At 35.5% G+C, this 19642-nt stretch overlaps 1 protein-coding gene across 1 annotated transcript; it reads right to left on the bottom strand.

The window, feature by feature from the left end:
* Positions 1 to 480: 480 nt before the first annotated feature.
* On the bottom strand, positions 481 to 17673 carry LOC136034711 (G-protein coupled receptor dmsr-1-like). The gene is made up of 3 exons (XM_065716046.1): positions 17608 to 17673; positions 14427 to 15090; positions 481 to 3542 (listed from the first exon to the last, which is right to left on the bottom strand). Exons 2-3 carry the CDS (start codon positions 15075 to 15077, stop codon positions 3069 to 3071), a joined length of 1125 nt encoding a protein of 374 aa, XP_065572118.1. The 5' UTR covers positions 15078 to 15090; positions 17608 to 17673; the 3' UTR covers positions 481 to 3068.
* Between the last annotated feature and the right edge of the window lie 1969 nt (positions 17674 to 19642).

The raw sequence follows: 19642 nt of genomic DNA, 5'->3' as shown, positions 1-19642 counted from the left end.
CTGGTTGAGTTCATAAATGCTTTACTGAAAGCATTTATGAGTGCAACAAATATAGTAAGTGGGCAATTATAAGTATTTTGTTTGCGGTTTGCCTTTTAATATGTTTAAATAAATAAAAAAAAATTATTTTGTATAGGAAATGTGAAACAATAAGCTCTTCCACTCTTGAGTCAGTATGAATTATAGTTTTTATCCCATTCCAATACCCTCAGCCGTTGTTAAAGCAAATAAGGCTAAACTCAAACTCTGGATTTTATATAGGGCTTTACTGAAAGCATTGTTTAGTGCAATACAAATAGTAAATGGGCAATTGATAGTATTCTATTTATCAATTTTGTTTGTTTGATTAGAAAAGGTTATCGATTATAGGAAATGAAGACCAATAAGCTCTTCCATTCTTTAGGTATTATGAATGATACTTTAATCTCATTTCAATAGTCTCAGGTGTTCTTAAAGTATATCAAATTTAAAATTCACTTTATTTAAAAAACATGCAACGGACAGAGCCGATTATTAGTTTTTATTGTCATGCACACACGAAAATCCGTCGACAAGTCAAAATTAACATTCACAAAATTATAATATATACAATTAACAATAATAAGTGCTGACAAGTCAAAATTAACATACACGAAATTATAATATATATAACTAACAACAATAATCGGGATTAAAAAGTCGACCCAGCATTAAACAACTCAACAAACGAGGGCACAAAACTAAGCTCATAACGAGTATGTGACACAGTCACAGGTTGCAGTTTCGGTACAGGCTCTGCAACGGCCCTGATTGGCCTAACCCGTGCCGGTTGATGAGAGGGCGGGAGGATATTTCGGTGTATAGGGCCTTATTATTAACTATTATTTATTATTAACTAATGTTATTATTAACTAAGAATAAATAGTTGAAATTACTAAAAATATTTTAGCGTAAAGAGCGAGGTATTAGGAGGAGGTGAGCCCCTCATATGCGTAATAATTTCTGTTCGTTTTAAGTTTTAATGCTGCCCCTTACTTCCAGTTGAAAAAACTTTTTTTATTTTTTTTCTCATTGTTTTTTTAATAATGCTATTAAAAAATTTCATGGAAATTATATAATGCAAATTATAATTTCATGGAAATTTTCTTCCCTCATGGTAAATTCCTCCATGGATAGATCCTCCCTCGTAACCCCCTGCTCCTGCCCGACCCCGACGCGAAGAAGTCCCCCTGAAAACGGCTGTGCACTTCGCAATAACCATTACTATATGTAAACAATGGTCAAAGTTTGTAACTTGCTGCCCCTCCCCCGGGGACTTGGGCAATAAGTCGTCCCCAAAGACATAGTTATTAGGTTTTTCTACAATGCTGAACAGAATGGTTATCCCAAAATTTTGCTCTGGCGACTTTGGAAAAAAATGATCTTTGGAGGGGGCCTAGGTGCCCTCAAAGTTCTAGTTCTCTCTCACAAAGTTCTCTCTCACAAAGTTCTAGGACAACTGGGTCGATACGATCACCCCTGGGAAAAACAAAACAAATAAACGCGCATCCGTGTTCTGGATTCCGGAAAAAAAAAATCCGAAATTCCTTATTAGGGGTTTGTTCTTACTTTCTCTTACTATTAATCCTTTTTTTCTCTTTTTCGATCGAGTATAAGTAAAATACCTTCGCCATGAAAAAAATATATTTAAATCTTTCCTTACATTTTCTTCGTCTTCCATATTTCTTGAATTAAAGACAAGAAGCTCCTGTATTTCACTTGACGAAGCTCTAGACCTCCCAAAAGACGAAAAATTTGCATGTGCAATCAGTTGCATTCAGGCTGTTATCCTGCCTCCTGATTTCGATCTAGCATCTGATGAAGATGAAAGAAATGACGACGACACGTCAGATCCGATTGTAAATGACGTTTCAGGAACTGTTGAAGTAGATTTCAGACTGGGACCTCTTGAAGAAAAACAATTTGAAGGCATCGACGAATATCATCCCCAAAGAAGTAGAGGGTGTATCAGCTTCGAGAGTTGGGCCACAGTTTACTAGACAGTAAACGACAACAAAACAATCACTGGATATTGGGGTCACATATACAGTGGCCGTCATCAGCAGATAAATTCAGCAGTTTGATCAGGATCAAACTTATTGCGGCACCTTTAACTAGGGATGGAAAGCCGATCTTGTTACACAAAAAGAATATAAAAAGAGCTCTTGAAAAACTAAAGGTTTGAATTTACCTTGCAGTAAATATAAATTATTGTAAATAAAAGATGGACTGGAGCCCGCTCTCGCCACTAAAGAAGTACTTTCACGAAAAAACTAATTTCTCCCTCAAATCCTTACGTTGTAACCATTTAACCAACCCACTATTCATGTATTTATAGTGTAAGCTACTTCGTCGAATTTTTAAGCATGTTTAAAATGTACCATTTCCAAAAATATCGTCCAGCCTGAAATAAATTGTGCCTGGTATACCTGAATATTAAATTTAAAAAATCAAATGTAATCGAACAAATGCAAAAGAATCACATATAGGGAAGGAAAACTCGAAACGAACAGAATTAACACCAAATATGAAGAAGACGATGTCCTTCAATATCTAATATTTTATATTAATCTATATATATATAAATAAGTTGTTTGTTTGTGTGTCTGTCCGCATATGACGTCTGAATTCGCTTGCAATGCGCAATTTTTTTGTCTTGAGGATCTGTGCAGTGCTAGCGAAGTGCTTGGCATGCTGAACTTGCAATTTTATGACCTTACGACCAGATGCTTGGGTCGTGGTGTCCTTGAGTCGACTCATTCCTAAATGGGTTTTTGGAGAAATCTGTAGGGAAAACACGAGAAGCGTCAAATAATTTGCTCCAACCTCGGATAGAAATCCTAGCCAACGGCAGAGAATAATGAAATTGGTTTCTACGCCACATAGATCATTGGTCTGCATGTGATTTTTTTTTTATTCCTAAAGGTTCTGGTATATCAGTGATGTTTCCCCAAATCTATTTTGCAAAAACACATTGAGTGACATCTAAATGAGGTGGATCACGATCTCATCCCAGTAGTATATCAAAGCAGAATATTGATTCCGTCTTTTTATTTATCAAAACTGTTAGCCCGGGAGAATTGACAAGAGTAGATAATGTTCGAAACAAGCTTTGAAGCATGTTCTTCGAAAGTCCGGCTCATCAGACAGTAGACAATAAAGTTCACCGCTGAATTAAACAATCCTAAGATATCAAATATTTCTCCTAGTTGATTGTGACAGTCCGTAAAAAACCTATATCCAATAATGGCACTATATAGGGATATTATCCCTTGAGGGAACTCTGTAACTAGAAATATTACATTGATTCCAATCAACAGTTTAGTACGACAATCCTTCTTTCTGTTTCCGTATCTTGTTAGGGCATTTCCGCTAGACCGGTGTGCAGTACTGGTAAAATCAAGCGATAGTTGAGCTTTAAACTTGTTCGACTCAAGAAGATTTCGCACCAGCCAAATTGTTAGTCCTGTGAGAATTATACATGGCAAAAGCTTGACCACCACACCATACATTACCAGACTCACCTGCAAAGATGGAAAAACACAAATTATCATCAATAAACTGTAAATGATAGGTCCTTCCTATGAAGAAAATTCGTAGAAATGAATAGAACAAAGCATAATTTCCCCCCTTACCTATTGCATATAAAAAAAAGAACAACCTATCGCATTGTAAAGCCGCCTGAGGCCAAAACATCAGTACAAATCTGTGTTAGTTTCTTGGCTTTGTTCGCCTCAGGGGTAACAACTCATTGAGCGTTATGGTTTTTTTATCCTTGGTAAATTTAACAAGATTTTCCTATTTTATTCTAAAGTTAATAACGCCTATTAGCAACTGGGATGCAAGTTATGTTTTTATGTTTAACATTCTCTGAATGATTCAATAACTAACTCTTCTCTAACTATTTCAAAATAATGAAGATATGCGATTTTGACAACCTGAATGCATATAGCGTCTCTTGATTTTGTTAAAAACTTTCTTAGCTTTCAATGAAAATTTAACTTAATATCCACAGCTGTTCTTGAGACAAATATAGAAACGCCCGGAAAAGCTTTTTTCAGAGTATGGATACACCTGTTATCTTTGGATTCAGTGCAACATCCCCTTCAACATTCCTTGAACTTTTCAACTTCATAACCTTGGCCCTTCGTGAGATATTACAGATAAGAATTTTTGACAGTCTGAATGGTCAATATCATTTTGACAAACATGATGCAGCCAACCCATTTGATTGAGTTCAATAATTCTAATCGTAATAATGGAAGTTTCAGTTGTATTTCACAGTTATAATCGCGGTAGTAATAGCAGTATCAATAGTAGGAGTCAAAGTCGCAATTAGTAGCAGTTGAAGTCGGAAGTTCGTTGCCACAAGTTGTTGCTGTCGCAGTCACAAGTTGTCACAGTCGGAAGTACTAGTCGGATTATATTTGAGATGAGGCTCTTTACTTAGAGAGGGCTATTGCACTTTTTCATTCCCAGTTGTTTTCATTTCCCATTGGCCCGGGGTAATTGCCTTAAAAATTTCAAGCCGATCGGTGAAGAAAAGCCTACCTTCTGCTGAAAAGTTGCTGATGGAAGATGGTGTTGGAGGGACCAATGGCTCATTTTTTTTGCACTCAACCACAGAGACTGAACATTTTTGTATTATCCACTTCAAAAGGAATGTGGCATATCTAATTATCTGCTAAAATTTTAGCACTGCACCTCTCCCACGAAAAAGTGCTTCACTGATTTGAAGCTATTGAGCGATCCATGAATATTTGAGTCATTGGATGCCCAAGACCAAAAATGCCCTCCATTTCCCACTATGTAAACAACAGGCAATGTGTATAATTTACGGCGCCTGTCCCAGTGGTTCTGGGGATTCTATCATCCCTGGAGGAATATTTGTTGAGCCTTTTGACTATTCTGAACAAAATGGATGTCTCGAAGTTTTGATCCAACATCTTTTGGACTAAAGGTGGACAGCAAAAAAGGGCCTCGCGAAATGAGTTGCCCTCCAATCAGTCTTGGCTCTGAAAGTGAGCGCTTGAACCTCCTGTCTCTAATCAAAATGAACACCTCATAGGTTTCTACGACCAGCCTTCATAGGAGCGTTCAAATGTAAAATTAAGCATGGTTTTCTTCCACCCCGTGTGTATTTCCGCCCCGTCAAGGTTTACATGAATTGATCAATGCTTTTAACCTCAGCCACATACCCCTTATTGGATAGTGTTTAATTGACTCGTTTGTGATCCACCCATTTTACGGGCCGTGAAGCCTTAATGGGGATTAGTGTTGAATTTGTATTGTATGCTTATTGTACCACGAATAAATCTTTTCTTGTGAATTATGTTTGAATTTATATTAACTTTGGATCTCGTAGTTCATTAATAATCGGATTTTCATCTGTCACTCGTGAAAGAGACCAATGATGGTATTCCCCTTGGACAATTTATGTGAATAAACTACACATTTTTATTTGTGACTTAGTTTCATGCGATACAAAACTTATATTTTACCCCCTATGTTGACAAAACCACTTCTTCGCCTATACTAGACAAAGACCTTCTTGTAAGGTTTGTTGTGCATAATTAAATATCTGAAGAATAAACAAAAGCTAGCTGAAAGTAAATTTTGCTAATAGAAGTAAAGAGCAAAGCTAAAACTTAAAATGACCACTTCTTCGTCTATACTAGACAAAGACCTTCTTGTTGGGTTTGTTGTGCATAATTAAATATCTGAAGAATAAACAAAAGCTAGCTGAAAGTAAATTTTTCTAATAGAAGTAAAGAGCAAAGCTAAAACTTAAAATGAACATAATTACTGTTACTAAAAATGAATTATTGTAAAACGAGCAATATATATCATTCTGGAAATCTGGTCCAAATAAACTAACTCGTGAGTTTTCACAGCATTTGTAGGATTTTGGAAAAAAACTGAGCTTAGCTAAAAACTGAGCTTGCTTCAGTTTTTCTTAGATAATCAAAGTTATATACGAATATTTGTTGATATCATTAACGGTGAACTACTGTTAAGAGCCTTTAAATTAGTCTTTTGTTTCTGCAAGTTACCTAAGAATATTTCTGGTGCAAATCCTGTTTTGCTTTTGTTTTTAGTAAACTGTTGTTTATCAGAATTCTACCTATAGCTTATTGGGATTTAGGCTAAGTCTTTTACTTATGCTGTTTAGTCACGCTTTTTAGTCAGGTGAAGAAACAGCGAAATAATAATACTTTTTCGTTTTGAGTTTCTGTTTTGCTCTTTACTTCCATCAGAAAACATTTTTTTAATTAATTTGACAAAAATTGAGATACAGCTAAAAATACTCAACCTTGCGGGGAAAAATTACCTTATTGCCTTCTATCAAGTGTTATTATTTTAGCAGCAGCAATTTTCATCCATGTATTCCCCCCTTGAATCCATCTCTTTTGAATGGAATATAATTTCGTTAAATTTAGTACTTTTAGAAATATTGATTGACAATGTTCGAAGCAATTTATTGATTTATACAGCGAGTAATAAAGCCAAACTGAAAACGAACAGAAGTTACAACGAAAAAGAGTGGGGTTATCGCCCACTCAAACTTCATATCTGGCTTAATGTAGTAATAATAATACTAGAATAAAAAAAATCGAAGTGGGCTACAGATTAAGCTTCCAAGAAAGAAAAAATTAATCAACCAAGAATAATGTAAACAATATTTATAGTTATAAACTTAAACTGTAGCATGGTTGCAGTAATACCTCCAATCTAGTAAAGAGCAAACCACATCCCACATTAACAAAAACCTTGAAAATTCGTTTAGAAAAAACTGTAGCCTATAGTGAAAAAAAGTCTCATTAAAGGCTGATTCAGTAATGATGACTGTTAATATAGGTTCATCTGAATAAAGATGCAGAAACAATGGCTGCAAAATAAAAAGTACAACAGTGGAATCATTAGAATTAAAAATCATACAATCCGTGGTAACGAACTACAGGTAAGGAGCGACGCGGCTCAATAGTAACTGAAATTCTAAAAAATGAATTTGCTGATTCCAAATATATATAATTTATTGATTTTAGTGTTACCCACCGAAGGCTACGAGCCTGAAAAAATGTATCTGATTTTCGAAAAAAGGGTGAAATATCCCCAAAAAGTAAAAGAATCTTAATGTAAATCAGGCCATCAAATTGGAGGTTTCAAGCTCCAATCTGCTAAATGAATCTGCAAAACTGAAGAATTCCTATGCAGTGGTTTCATGCTCCTATCTAAAAAAAAATGTCGAATTTTCGAGTTCTAAAGATCACGTATGCGCGTTTATTTGTTTCTGTTGTGTCTTTTGGCAGCGACCATTGTATAGAACCAGTGTTCCTAGAATATCAGGAGAGGGATCATTTGAACAGAAATTAAAAGTTAGATTTAGGGTCTCCATTCTCGACTTTTAAAATTTGGGTTCAAGTCTTCAATATTTGAGTATTTGAGTAACTTTTGGGAATAATTCCTAAAAATTTGGGAAATTTTCGCGAGAAAAAACGACTGAAATTTTTTTAGGAAAATCTTGGTTGCAAAATTATTTTTAGCTTCATTTTCAGGCTGAAGCAAGGCTTGAATCTATGTAGTTAATCAAGCCTTTTACAAAGTAAGTTCTAGATTCAAAGCACAAAATTGAAACTCGTAGCTGGGAACGCTCATTGTTGATATTGCGGCAAAATTTTCAATATTGTTTTCAAAGTAAAAAAAAAAAAAAAAAAAAAAATGACTGACATTTACTCTGGCGCTCTTTTCACTTAGCTTTTACATTATCTTTGTTGCTTTGTTCTCTTAGCCCAAAAACGAGGCTTTTATGTCTCTTATTTTCATTATGTCTCTTATAGATTACAAAGTATTACTACTACTACTACTAATAACTCACTGCAGCACCAAGCCGCCTGAGGCCAACACAGCTACGCACGCTCCTCCTCCAACCTAATCTATTTAAAGCCTCCCTCTTTACACCCTCCCAGGAAGTTCCCATTTCCTTTAAATCCTTATTTATGACATCCTCCCAACCCAGACAAGGACGACCTGCTTTCCGTGTAGCCCCAGACGGTTGGCCAAAAAGGACAATCTTCGGTAATCTGTCATCCTTCATCCGTAGAACGTGGCCTAGCCATCTCAACCTTTCTTTCATTATAGCCCCAGAAAGCGGGATTGAACCACACTTTTCGTACAACCTACTGTTTGAAATACGGTCAGTCAGCCGGGTACCCAGAACAATCCGTAGGCAATTTCTCTGGAAAACATCTAGTAAATTTTCATCTGCTTTTCGGAGTGTCCATGCTTCAGAGCCATATTTGACCACTGTCATCACTGTAGCTTCCAATATTCTAATCTTGGTTTGTAGGCTTATCTTTCTATTCTTCCAAACTTGTTTTAACTGTGAAAAAACACCCTGAGCTTTAGCTATTCTACTTTTAACATCTTCACTGCTCCCACCATCTTTACTAATAATACTACCAAGGTAACTGAAGCTCCCAACCTGATCAATCTTTTCGTTACCTAAGGTCACCTGTTCATCTTCACTTATTCCTAACCTTAGTGACTTAGTCTTCTTAACATTAATTTTCAAGCCTATTTTAGCACCCTGAACTCGTAAAACCTCTAAAAATTCATTCATTTTGCTCACACTTTCATCTAATATGCTTAAATCATCAGCATAATCTAAGTCCAGGAGCGTTCTTCCTCCCCATTTGATTCCATGGTCTCCAATTGCCTTTCCTGTGCTCCTTAAGACGAAGTCCATCAAAATGATCCATATAAAGGGGGATAGAACACAACCCTGCTTAACTCCTGATTTAATACAAAACCAGTTGCTAACCTCATTTCCTACCTTAACCGCAGCAGTATTATTCTCGTACATAGCGCAAATCACTTTAATGTATTTTTCTGGTATACCATATAACGATAAGACCTTTGTTAACGCTGTTCTATCAACAGAATCGAAAGCTTGCTCATAATCGATAAAACTAAGGACCAAAGGTGTTTGACAACGAAGGGACTTCTCAATTATTAACCTAAGAGTGAAAACATGGTCGACACATCCTCTACCTTTTCTAAAACCGCATTGTTCTTCCCTTAAAACTTTGTCTACCGCATGTCTCAGTCTAAAAAGTATCATATTACTCAGTAATTTGCTACCTACAGAGACCAGACTAATGCCTCGATAATTCCGACATTCACTCTTGTCACCTTTCTTATACAGTGGTTTAATTAAGGTTTTCCTAAAATCATTGGGTACTTCCCCTTTTTCAAAAATCATGTTCATAATCTTCAGTAGCTTATTCCTAACCTCAGAGCCACCATATTTAAGGAACTCACTAATCATACTATCAGCACCTGGGGCCTTATTATTTTTTAATCCTTCTAGTACTGTCGCTAATTCTTCCTCACTAAACAAATCTTCCTTCACATCCAAGGTATCACAAACTTTTTCATTTTCATCTATATCTTTTCCTGCAACTGTATCTCGGTTTAGCACATTTTCAAAATGTTCCACCCATCTTTCTTTAACTTTTTCCTTATCACTAATTGTGACCCCATTTCTATCTTTAACTGGGACTAGTCCGGATCGGCTACTCCCTTTCAATTTATTAACATGCCAGTATAATATTTTACTATTATGCCGTCTAGCCGCATCTTCCAGATCCTCAGCAATTTTATCCATCGCCTCCATTTCACATCTCCTTAGTTCATATTTTAATGCTTTCTCCACTTTCTTTACATTCCTTTTGTTTTCATACGACCTATCGCTGGCAATAATCGCATACAGGGAAACATCGGCTATGATTTCTCGGAATTACTAAATATTCTTAGCCAAGCGGACATTAACTTACACGAGGAATTAAATAAAAAACCTGAAGTAATCTTTCATCTGAAAGTAAAGAGGAACATTAAACCTTAAAACCAACACAAATTGTAACATATATGAGGGGGGGGGGCTACCCCTTCTTCAAAACTCGGCTCGTCACTCTAAAGCCTTTTAATAATTCTAAAGAAGCTTCTTATTGTTCCAATTAGACGACCATCATATTTTGGGATTCGCTCTTACTGAATTGGGACTAAATTAAATTTTAGCGTAAAGAACGAGATTCCTCATATATGTACCAATTTTTGTTCGTTTTAAGTTTTAACGTTGCTCCTTACTTTCATTTGGAAAAAACATGTCTTTTTATTTAATTTCCAAATCCAGGGAAACCCCCTCCTCTCCACGGGAAGATCATCTAGACAATGAAATCCCAGTGAAAATTTACCCAGGACAAATACTCTTAACATCTCCACGCGTAAAATTGAGTTGACAAAGAGAAAGTTAAGACTAATAAAAATAATTTTGTTTGGGAATTCTGGAGCATTCCACGGTGTAAAATCTTTCCTGAAAAGTTCTTCCTCTGGAAACCTCCCCTCTAATGGAAAATTCTTCCCGCGGAAAATCCCTTCAGCCCAAAATTGAACCCTCCACCCCCAAAAAATGTACGTATACTTCCCTTTAACAGAAGCTATACGCACATGATGGGCAAGTTTTTCATCTTAAAAACCTTTCTCCAGGGGTTATGAGGGGTCAAGTCAAATCCAAAGGCATAGTTATTGGGTCTCACAACTTTGCTAAACAAAATGGCTATCTCAAAATTTTGATCAACCGAGTTTGGGGAAAAGAGAAGTAGAAGGGGGCCTAGTTGGGAGGGGGCCTAGTATAACTTTGGAAGGGGCCCATTGGATTGGAAATAAGAAGTCTTGGTTCTCTTTTTAAGAATCAAAATGATCGAAGAGCAGCTTACAATCTTGATCGAAAAGCAGCTTACAAACAGTTCAAAGATTACATAACAAGGCATTTGGGTTTAAGACATCCCCCTGGAGCGTCGGGACGAGGATTTTAAGGTATACCCGGGGTCATTTAAGCTTTTTCTGGAAGGGGTGGTTGTGTGAACTTTAGAGGGGGCTCATTTGATTGCATATGTAAAGTTTTAGTTCCCTTTTAAGAGTCAAAAGCGATGAATGGTAACTAGATCATCCTTCCTGACACTTTCTTTTTCCCGAAGGCACCAGATCAAAATTGTGAGATTGGCATGTTGTTCACAATAGTCCAAAGAGCATATAACAAGCCATTCCCAGGCCCCTTTTCCCCCAAAATCGTCCAATTAAAATTTTGAGATGACTATTGTGTTAAAAGATCCATAATTATGGCCTTTTTGATAGCATGACCTCCCAAAGCCCCTGTGGAAAGGCCACTTCCCAATAAAAAACATTTTGCGTGCACAATGGGCATATTTCATATCTCAACCAAGATATAAAATTTGCCGATTGTGTCGTATAGTGTTTATTATTGGGGAGTGTGAGCACCTTTTTTGGATTGGTTTGGTGTGAATTTTTTACTGGGGGTATTTTCCACATGGACAATTTTCTGTGGGGAGGGAAGTTTTTTGGGGGTAAACTTTTCAGGACGCTGGGAGAATTTGCCAGAATTTCTGTACGATGTTCTTTTTATTTGACTTACTTTTTCTTTGGCGACTCTATTTTACGTGTGAAAATGTTAAGGGTAATTACCGTTTGGTCAATTTCCTCTGGGTTTGAATTATTTAAAAGATCTTCTCATGGGGGGCAGTCTGCCGTTGAGGTGGAGCCAGTATTCCCGGAATCGCTCATAAAACGATCAGACATCAAAAATAAAAAAAAGTACTTTTTTCGACTCAAAGTAAGAAGCAACTTTAAAACTTAAAACGAACAGAAATTATTACATACATGAAGGGGGCTTACCCCTTCCCAACATCTCACACTTTACGCTAAAGTTGGAATATTATACGAATTCTCGAATAATGAATCCTGAAAAACAAAAGTCGTCTAATTAGAGCAACAAGAAACTTTTTCAAAAGTACCTTTAGCGTGAAGAGCGAGATTTTGAGGAGGGGAACCCTCCCCTCATACACGTAATATGTTCTGTTCATTTTAAGTTAGCGGGTAGCAATAATGTATCTGCTTTCCTTTCTCATTTTTCATACCTAGGCTAGGGGCCCAACGCAAGAACGTAAAGACATGTTTAATTCAGTTAAAAGCTACTGCTCACATTTGTGCTTTTGTATATTCGTCTTGTTATCGTAAAGACTGTGTGGTACCAAAAACCGTATTTTCTAATTCCATCTCTCTGGTGGAAAGGCTAACAAACCGTAGCAAGAGCACTTTTGTAATTTCCATGTTTGAAAACCCTTAGTTGGAGTTTTCTAATCCCATCATGCATACTCCCTCCCGCGCCACCCCCAAATAAGAGAAAGCTAAAAAGAAATATTTTGAAAGAAATGACTTTTGGAAAAGAGTCATTTTAGTTTTACTCATGAATAACAACTGTTACTTATGTTTATGTTGACAGTAAATATTAATTTCGTAAACATTTTTTCTAGAATTTCGAGAAAGAGATGGAAACAGCAATATGTAAAAATGACATATTTTTTTTATTTCTACAGTATTAGTGAAACACTGAATCTCTACGACTTTTAGCATCTCTTTGAAAGTTAATTTTTACACATAGGTGCTTTGTTTATAGCTATTTTTGACCCTATTTATTATAGCTATATGACCCTAAAAATAAAAATATTTTCATATTAGGTAGACTTGGAAGCAAAAATAATGTGGTATTTAAATCCTTATGGTCAAAATTTCGTAAGTAGATATTTACAATCCTTCTCTTGGGTATTTTCTTCCGTGGCCCCCTTGATAAGTAAGAATTAAAAACGAGTTGTGAAATAAAACTGCCTAGTGACAGAGTTTTCACTCAAATTCAAAGTTGATTAAGAAATTACAGCAAGTGTTATATATGTTTGTGCTAACAGTAAAATCCAAGTACGAAACAAATTGAAAGTGAATTACGAAAACCCTTTACGAAAAAAAGTGCTAGTGGGATATTAGGATAGCGTAGGGGCGGGGGCGTTAAAATAGAAATCCAAGCAAGTCTTCCACAATTAGATTCTTATCCCCCCCTCGTTAAAGCTTGTAAGATTTGGTTATTAGTTTCGATATTAGACAGAGGTCCATCATTTAGGTCCAGGGGAGGGCACTGGCCCCCCTCATTTTGTAGATTTTCTTTGTATTAGATTTGTATTCCTTATAATAATATAGCTTTAATGACAAGTTATCTTAAAATTTTGGAGGTCTGAGAAGCAGAACTAACGAAAATATATTCCTTTGTGAAAAGCCAAAAGTTCTTGCAGCATTGGGGGAGAAAAATCAAAGTAATAAGGTCATCCAAGAAGAATCTTGCATCTGGATGGATACCAATAGATTAATAAATCTTGAAAATCTTGCGAAATCTACTTCTTGATGATTAGAGCTTTTCATTCAGAAACATCAGGACTACCAACTTCTCAAGGAACTACCAAACGACCAGAAAAGGGCTATGCAAGATACTTCGGCTCACCCCTTGACGAAAACATTTCCTAACTACATTACATCTATCCTGTTGAGATGAAGATTTCCCGTAAACCTGGCATTTTAAGGAAACTGGAGCCTACATTCCCTCAAAAATCTCTTTGTCTACTTTACATTAGACTTATCAAACCTCAATTACAATATTGTGCGCCAATTCGGCTGTCAATAGTCATATCCCACCTGAAGAAGTTTGCTTCAGTCCATAATCGTGCCCTAAAAATAATTGGAAGTATGGATAAGTTTCTGAAAATGCTTCCACATATTTCATCGAAGCTTTTATTTGTTAAGGTGGCTGGGCTCTCGGAAAGAAGGGGCAACTTGTTAAATGTTGAATTGTTTTGATGAGGAATGGGGCTGTGTTGAAGAGTGAAACGAGAGCTGTAACGCGTGATTAAGAGAGATTGTTAAGTTAAAGAAACTCATCTTGTGTTTTTGCGTAGAGAAGTATAATTTGTAATTATTTATTTCTATCTGTATTAACAAAACCTGATTGAATTAATCTGAATTTCTATGGTAACCCAGATAAATACATTTAAGTGATTTGTGCTATGTACAAGAATAGCATTCTTGTGGTTAAGGTCGGATATGAAGTCAGTGGCTGGTCTATGAAGGATATGAAGTTAGTGGTTGTGCGAGACATGTGTGATAAAAAATTTGTTTTAGCCCCATTGTCAGGCGAAACACTTCAAACAAGAAACATTTCAATGACAAAGACCCTTTAGAGGATTTGACACTTGTTTCTGTCGGCTCTTTTTTAAGCCTTATTAGCATTTTGATTTTCTTGTTGCTGCTAATATTGTGACTAATAAAACACACCAGTCAAAATACAAATCATTAAATGCAAGACACAATTGACACTCTAGCCTTCAGAGGGCTTAAGGGCACGGTAGCCCTGCAAATATTTGTTTACAATAACTTTGACTTTAACTTATCGAATGGATTAGACATTAAGCAAAAAGTTAGAGTAAGCAAAGAATACTTGGTAAATAATTTACCTTATACAGAAACTGATTATTCTTCTGTCCTTTTTCTGATACATCAACCGTATAAACGACGTACTCAGTTTTGTTTTCACTTGCAATATCTATTGTGATATTCTTCTTGACAATCGCAATATTTACGAACATAGGGATGCAGAGAATCACAGAGCAAATAAATACACCAGCTATGACAAAATAGCTTAAAGCTCTACCAAATTGTCTCTTTCTAATTGTTTTAAGAAATATATATCTCCAGAATGCTAAGCTTAAAGTTAGTAGAATCGAATAAGTATGAAATACTTGAGAAAAAAACGCATGGAATAGGTTGAAACAGGCCCATGAAAAAGTGTGGATGTCCTCGAGATTGCGAATCGAGAATAGCTCATAGAAATGTATACACCAAGCAATATATTCGAGCATCACAAGACTGTCAGCAATAGCCAATGCTGAAAGTAAGCTATAAAAAGGCGATCTTAGTTTTTTGTCTCTGAGAATTAAAATAACGAATGAATTTAGTATAACTCCCAAGATACTGACAATTAAACTAATGTAGCCATGATAAGGACGATAAGCGATTCCAACCGTTCTGAAGATGCTTCCACATATTTCATCGAAGCTTTTATTTGAAAGTTCCTCTTCTTCAGTGTGGATTCTAGTTACATCCATACTTGGATTTTTCCTAAAATGTAGAAAACAGTTAATCTTTTAGTAATTGACAAAAATCATTCCTGGACATACAGTTTATTTTGTGTTAATCTTAGAGATTAATAAGGCCTCAATGAAACATAAAAGGACCTGTAATTAAAATTTTGAACACTTTACATTTTGATTAAGGGATATTGAGAAACAAGTATTTATACAGAACTATGGATCTGGGTGGGTTCTAGTTTTCATTAAATAAAAGAACACAGGTTTTGTTTCACTTTAAAGCAGAAAACGACATTAAAACTTAAAAAATGCCAAACTAAAACTTCAGTTTCAAGAGTAAAGGGTTGAGGAGTAGGTATCCTTCTTCGTATACGGAACAATCTGTGTTCGTCTTAAGTTTTAATATTGCACTTTACTTACAGCTGATAATTGTTTAACTTCTCATCGTTACAGTGATGTTTATTTAATATCTCATCATTTTTCAAGTCATGACAAGGTCTAACCAAACTATGGTATGAGTTAGCGACCATATTAGCTCCTGTTCTATTGCTGTTAAATTTTATATGTTAATAATTGCAAATTGATTGGTAGAGCCCCGCCTTTGCAGTTTTTCTGCTTAAGAATTAAAATGTAGGATCATAATTAATTTGTGGACAAAATTGCATATTCCGGCAAAACTTTCAATGAAAATAATTTTGTTTAATGAATCCTTGCTAATATTTTCACTACCAAATTTTGGGTGGAAGGAGAGGAGTATTATTGTTCAAATAGATGGAAATTTAGCACGAATTTTGATATTCAACGGTGTTGAAGCCCTTAGAACCTGAACAATAGGGCTTGTTGAAGTTTAATTATGTTGTATATATACGTTTAAATGCATAGCAAAATTGTATATAAAGAGAAAAAGAGATTCATTAATCTTTTAAAATTCTGAAAACAATACTCTTGGTAGCACAAACTAACACCCCACCCACAAGAAACTTTCTGGCGAGGCTCATGATGTCCCGCCTCACATTTGTCACCTCTATGCCGCTAGGCATGTGAACCTGATATTTTATTCATTATAAAAAACTTGTTCCAATGTTAGGTTAGTATTACCCCTCTCCCCCCCCCCCCTACGACGAACTTTTAATGAAAGCATAGACCAAAAATATTACTGGGAACCAAAAAGGAATATATGTTTAAACGATCACCTCAAGTAAAAACAACAACGTAAAAAAAATTAATAATAATCAACATCCGCAATCTTTGTTGAAGGAAAAACAATCACAAAATTCCAAATTTTTGCAGATGGGAGCCTGAAACCTTTGCAGATGGGGTTTTCTGATGTGCTCAAGCTAATGGTATGATTTTCATTCAGACCACTTATCTTTTTGGTGCTTTTCCCTCCTTTTTTCCAAAAATCAGGCAAGTTTTTTTCATGCTCGTAAGTTTTGGTGGGTGGTATTGAACTTAATGGATTTATTTACTTAAAATCAGCATAAAATGCAAATCTCTGCATATATTAATTGTTGTTAAAAATCTTTTTCTTAGAATTGCGGTTAATATTCACCAGAGTCACTTCTTATTTAAATTTTGTCGCTATGAAATCTTTGAAAAAAAAAACACCGGAAACAAGCGTCATAAAGAAAATAGTGGAACTAGGAATAAAGTGATAAATTGTATTCAGCCTCTTTCTGTACAAGCACTTACACAAGGATGCAAAGGGGAGCTGTATAACTAAGCATCTCTCCGTGCCCTTACGGCCCTAAAATTTTGACTTTTTCTCATTGATTTTATGTTGTACGTGTAACTCACATGTTTTTTGTCTTTTCTAAGTCTTTTTCCCTAATAAAATATCACTTCCTGAAAAATTCCAGTGTAATTACCTGTATTTTCGAAAAAAAAATAGTAAGCTGAATAATTTTGTTATTTTATATAAGTTTTTGGGCAATGCATGGTAAGGGAAGCTTAAAATATTTACATTTTATAAAAATATCTTAGCTTGCTCAGCAGAACGGCTTATAATATTACCTTCAAGGCAAGTTAAAACACTGTCAGTACAAAGCAATCGTATTTACACTGATAATTTCAGTCGAATTTTTACCACACACACATGTTCGAATGGACTAACTACTCTATTTTTAGAGAGGGATTAGGGAGGAACATTGATTTCAAAATGTAAATACTAATGAATACAAAGCAACATTACCACTTGAAAAATAAATATCTCTGCCAAAAAGAAGTAATTTACATTGAACTACAAGAGTAATTTATGTTCATGTATCAATTACCGAAAACATTTATAATCCGATAGAGACTAAAAACGGCTGGGAGTTTAAAGGCAAGGGTAGGGGGACAATATTAAATAAAACTCAGTTCTAAACACCTTTTCTAAGCAATCAAAACTATTTTGAATGCCTTATGTTAGGTGTTCTGATCATACTCTTGTTGCATTTCATTCTTATACTTGCTTTAATAAGAGAATAATGTGGGATTTTTGTTTACAGATTCGAATCAATCAGCTGCGCTCAAATAAGATACTCGTCTGTTTAAAAAGAAATCACACCTCTTTACTAAATTAGCATTCCGTTTACTGGTTAAGGAAACTGGAATTTCATGGCCTTTGCAGGAATCCTGCCATGTGAATACTGACTTTCCAGGAAAAAATTTACTCGTCATTCAACGGCTTGTGACCTCGCGCAAGACATTTTCAATAAAGTATTAGCTGAGAATGTAAATGCTCGAGACGGGTATCCATGTATGTCTGTTGGACCAACATGGTGCCAATATCTGACAGATTGGCCAACAGGAGTGGATCCAGGGGGCCTTAGGCCCCCTCCCAAGATTTTTCTGGTGCCTTCATTCGCATTCTGTTATTTTTTCCTTTTTTTTACTCCTTTTTCAAGTATACTTGTCAATTTGATCAATTATTTATAGGCGATTTGTCCAATTAACAACAAAAAGCAAAGCTTTCCCATGAATTTAAAGAGCAAAGTTGAAACTTAAAAAAAGGTAACTTAAAGGATACGGCATTAGACTTCACAGTCCGTACCGGCGGTGCTGATCTCCGTTTCTTGGCCCTTCAGCCAAGAAGTTCAATGGGGGGTTGGGGGCCAACCATCCTGTGCTTTTGCACACCCATCCTGTTTACCTTCCCCAGAATACTCCAGGTACCCATTTAGAGTTGAGTCGACTCTAGCTAAGGTTACAGGATCACTTAAACAGTTGAAACTTAAACCAAACAAAAATTATTTTTTGTCAGCCAGTTCAGTATATATCTGCAAAATTGGTACAAAAATCTTTGATTGCTGCAAACAAATTTTGACGAACACAGAACTTTCCCCTATTTCATGAAAATAGACACACCTGTTGAAGATAAAACTCGTATCTTCAGCGCGTTTAAATAACGTGGTAAAACACATATAGCTATTTGTCTATAATAATAATAATAATTTATTTGTGACCCACTTGAAAAAGCGGAGTATAAAAACAAACATACAGAAAAAAAGCAACTTCTGATAACACATTAAATTATTGTAGAAAACAAAAATTCACAATAACATATTGAAAATTAGCCTTGTAGCTAAAAGTTAAATATGGATAAAAACAAAGAACCTGGACATAAGCATAGAATGGATAAGAGACGAAGACTGATGGCTGAATGTGCAAGGGGATCGAAGGATATTTCCTGATATTCTGGTAAAATACCCGGAAATCGAAAGGTAGGTTTTGACTAATAATAAACCCCCTCCACCCTAAAAAAATCCTAAATTTTAGTTTTGTGACTAATTAAATAACGAATGGCCCGATAAGGCTTTTGTGTGAGTAAATCTATCTATCTATTTGTTTTAACTATACAGCTAATTTGGTTGAGTTTAGATGAATAAAGAATTAAGAGTAATTTGGGCCAGGAACAGATAAATGAGGATCGGAGGGGGCGACCCTCCTCCTGAGACACTTTTGGCACACTTCTTCCGTTCTTTTTTGTTTCCTTTTTTTTAATCTTTTTTAAAATAAACTTTTTAATTTGGTGCCCATCTCGAGTCATATTGGCACCCTTGGTTAAGCAACCCCTTACCCTAGATTTAGCTCTTGATCTGTTAGAGATTCAGACATGAAACTGCTCGCACGATCAGTTTACGAATCATTTCGTCATAAAATTATAAGATAAACCTCGTTTTCATGAAAAATTAATCATATAATTTAACTTGCTTGCTAGATCTTCATCTTCAGAATGTGTTTTCTTTTCTCTTTTTTTTTTTGGCAGATTTGTTTCATTCTGTTTCTTGTGAGCCTGTCGATTTAGGGTATGGCGTCTGGACTTCAATGATGGGGATACGACAAGGCAACTTACAACATTAATTTATGTTAAGGAGTATTTTTTTTTGAACTGCCCCTGTCTACTCTATACTAAAAAAACTTAATTTTATTTTTGTGACTGATGAAATAGCGAATGGCCCTACAGAGCTTTTGTTTGATAAATCTGTCTATCTAATTACTGTAATTATATAGCTAATTTAGTTGAAATTAGATTAATGAAGGAGTTGCTAGATCTTCATCTTCAGATTGTGTTTTCTTTTTTTTCTTTTTTTGGTAGATTT

This window comes from Artemia franciscana, chromosome 13 (genome assembly GCF_032884065.1).
Source record: "Artemia franciscana chromosome 13, ASM3288406v1, whole genome shotgun sequence".
NCBI lineage: Eukaryota > Metazoa > Arthropoda > Branchiopoda > Anostraca > Artemiidae > Artemia > Artemia franciscana.
This window is presented reverse-complemented; position numbering and strand designations above follow the sequence as displayed.

Excerpts from the sequence above, each read along its gene's own strand:
- LOC136034711 (XM_065716046.1), bottom strand. The coding sequence starts at position 15,077 with ATGGATGTAACTAGAATCCACACTGAAGAAGAGGAACTTTCAAATAAA. Across the intron at positions 3,543-14,426 it reads ATAATCAGTTTCTGTATAAG|GTGAGTCTGGTAATGTATGG; the intron begins GTAAATTATTTA and ends CCATCTTTGCAG.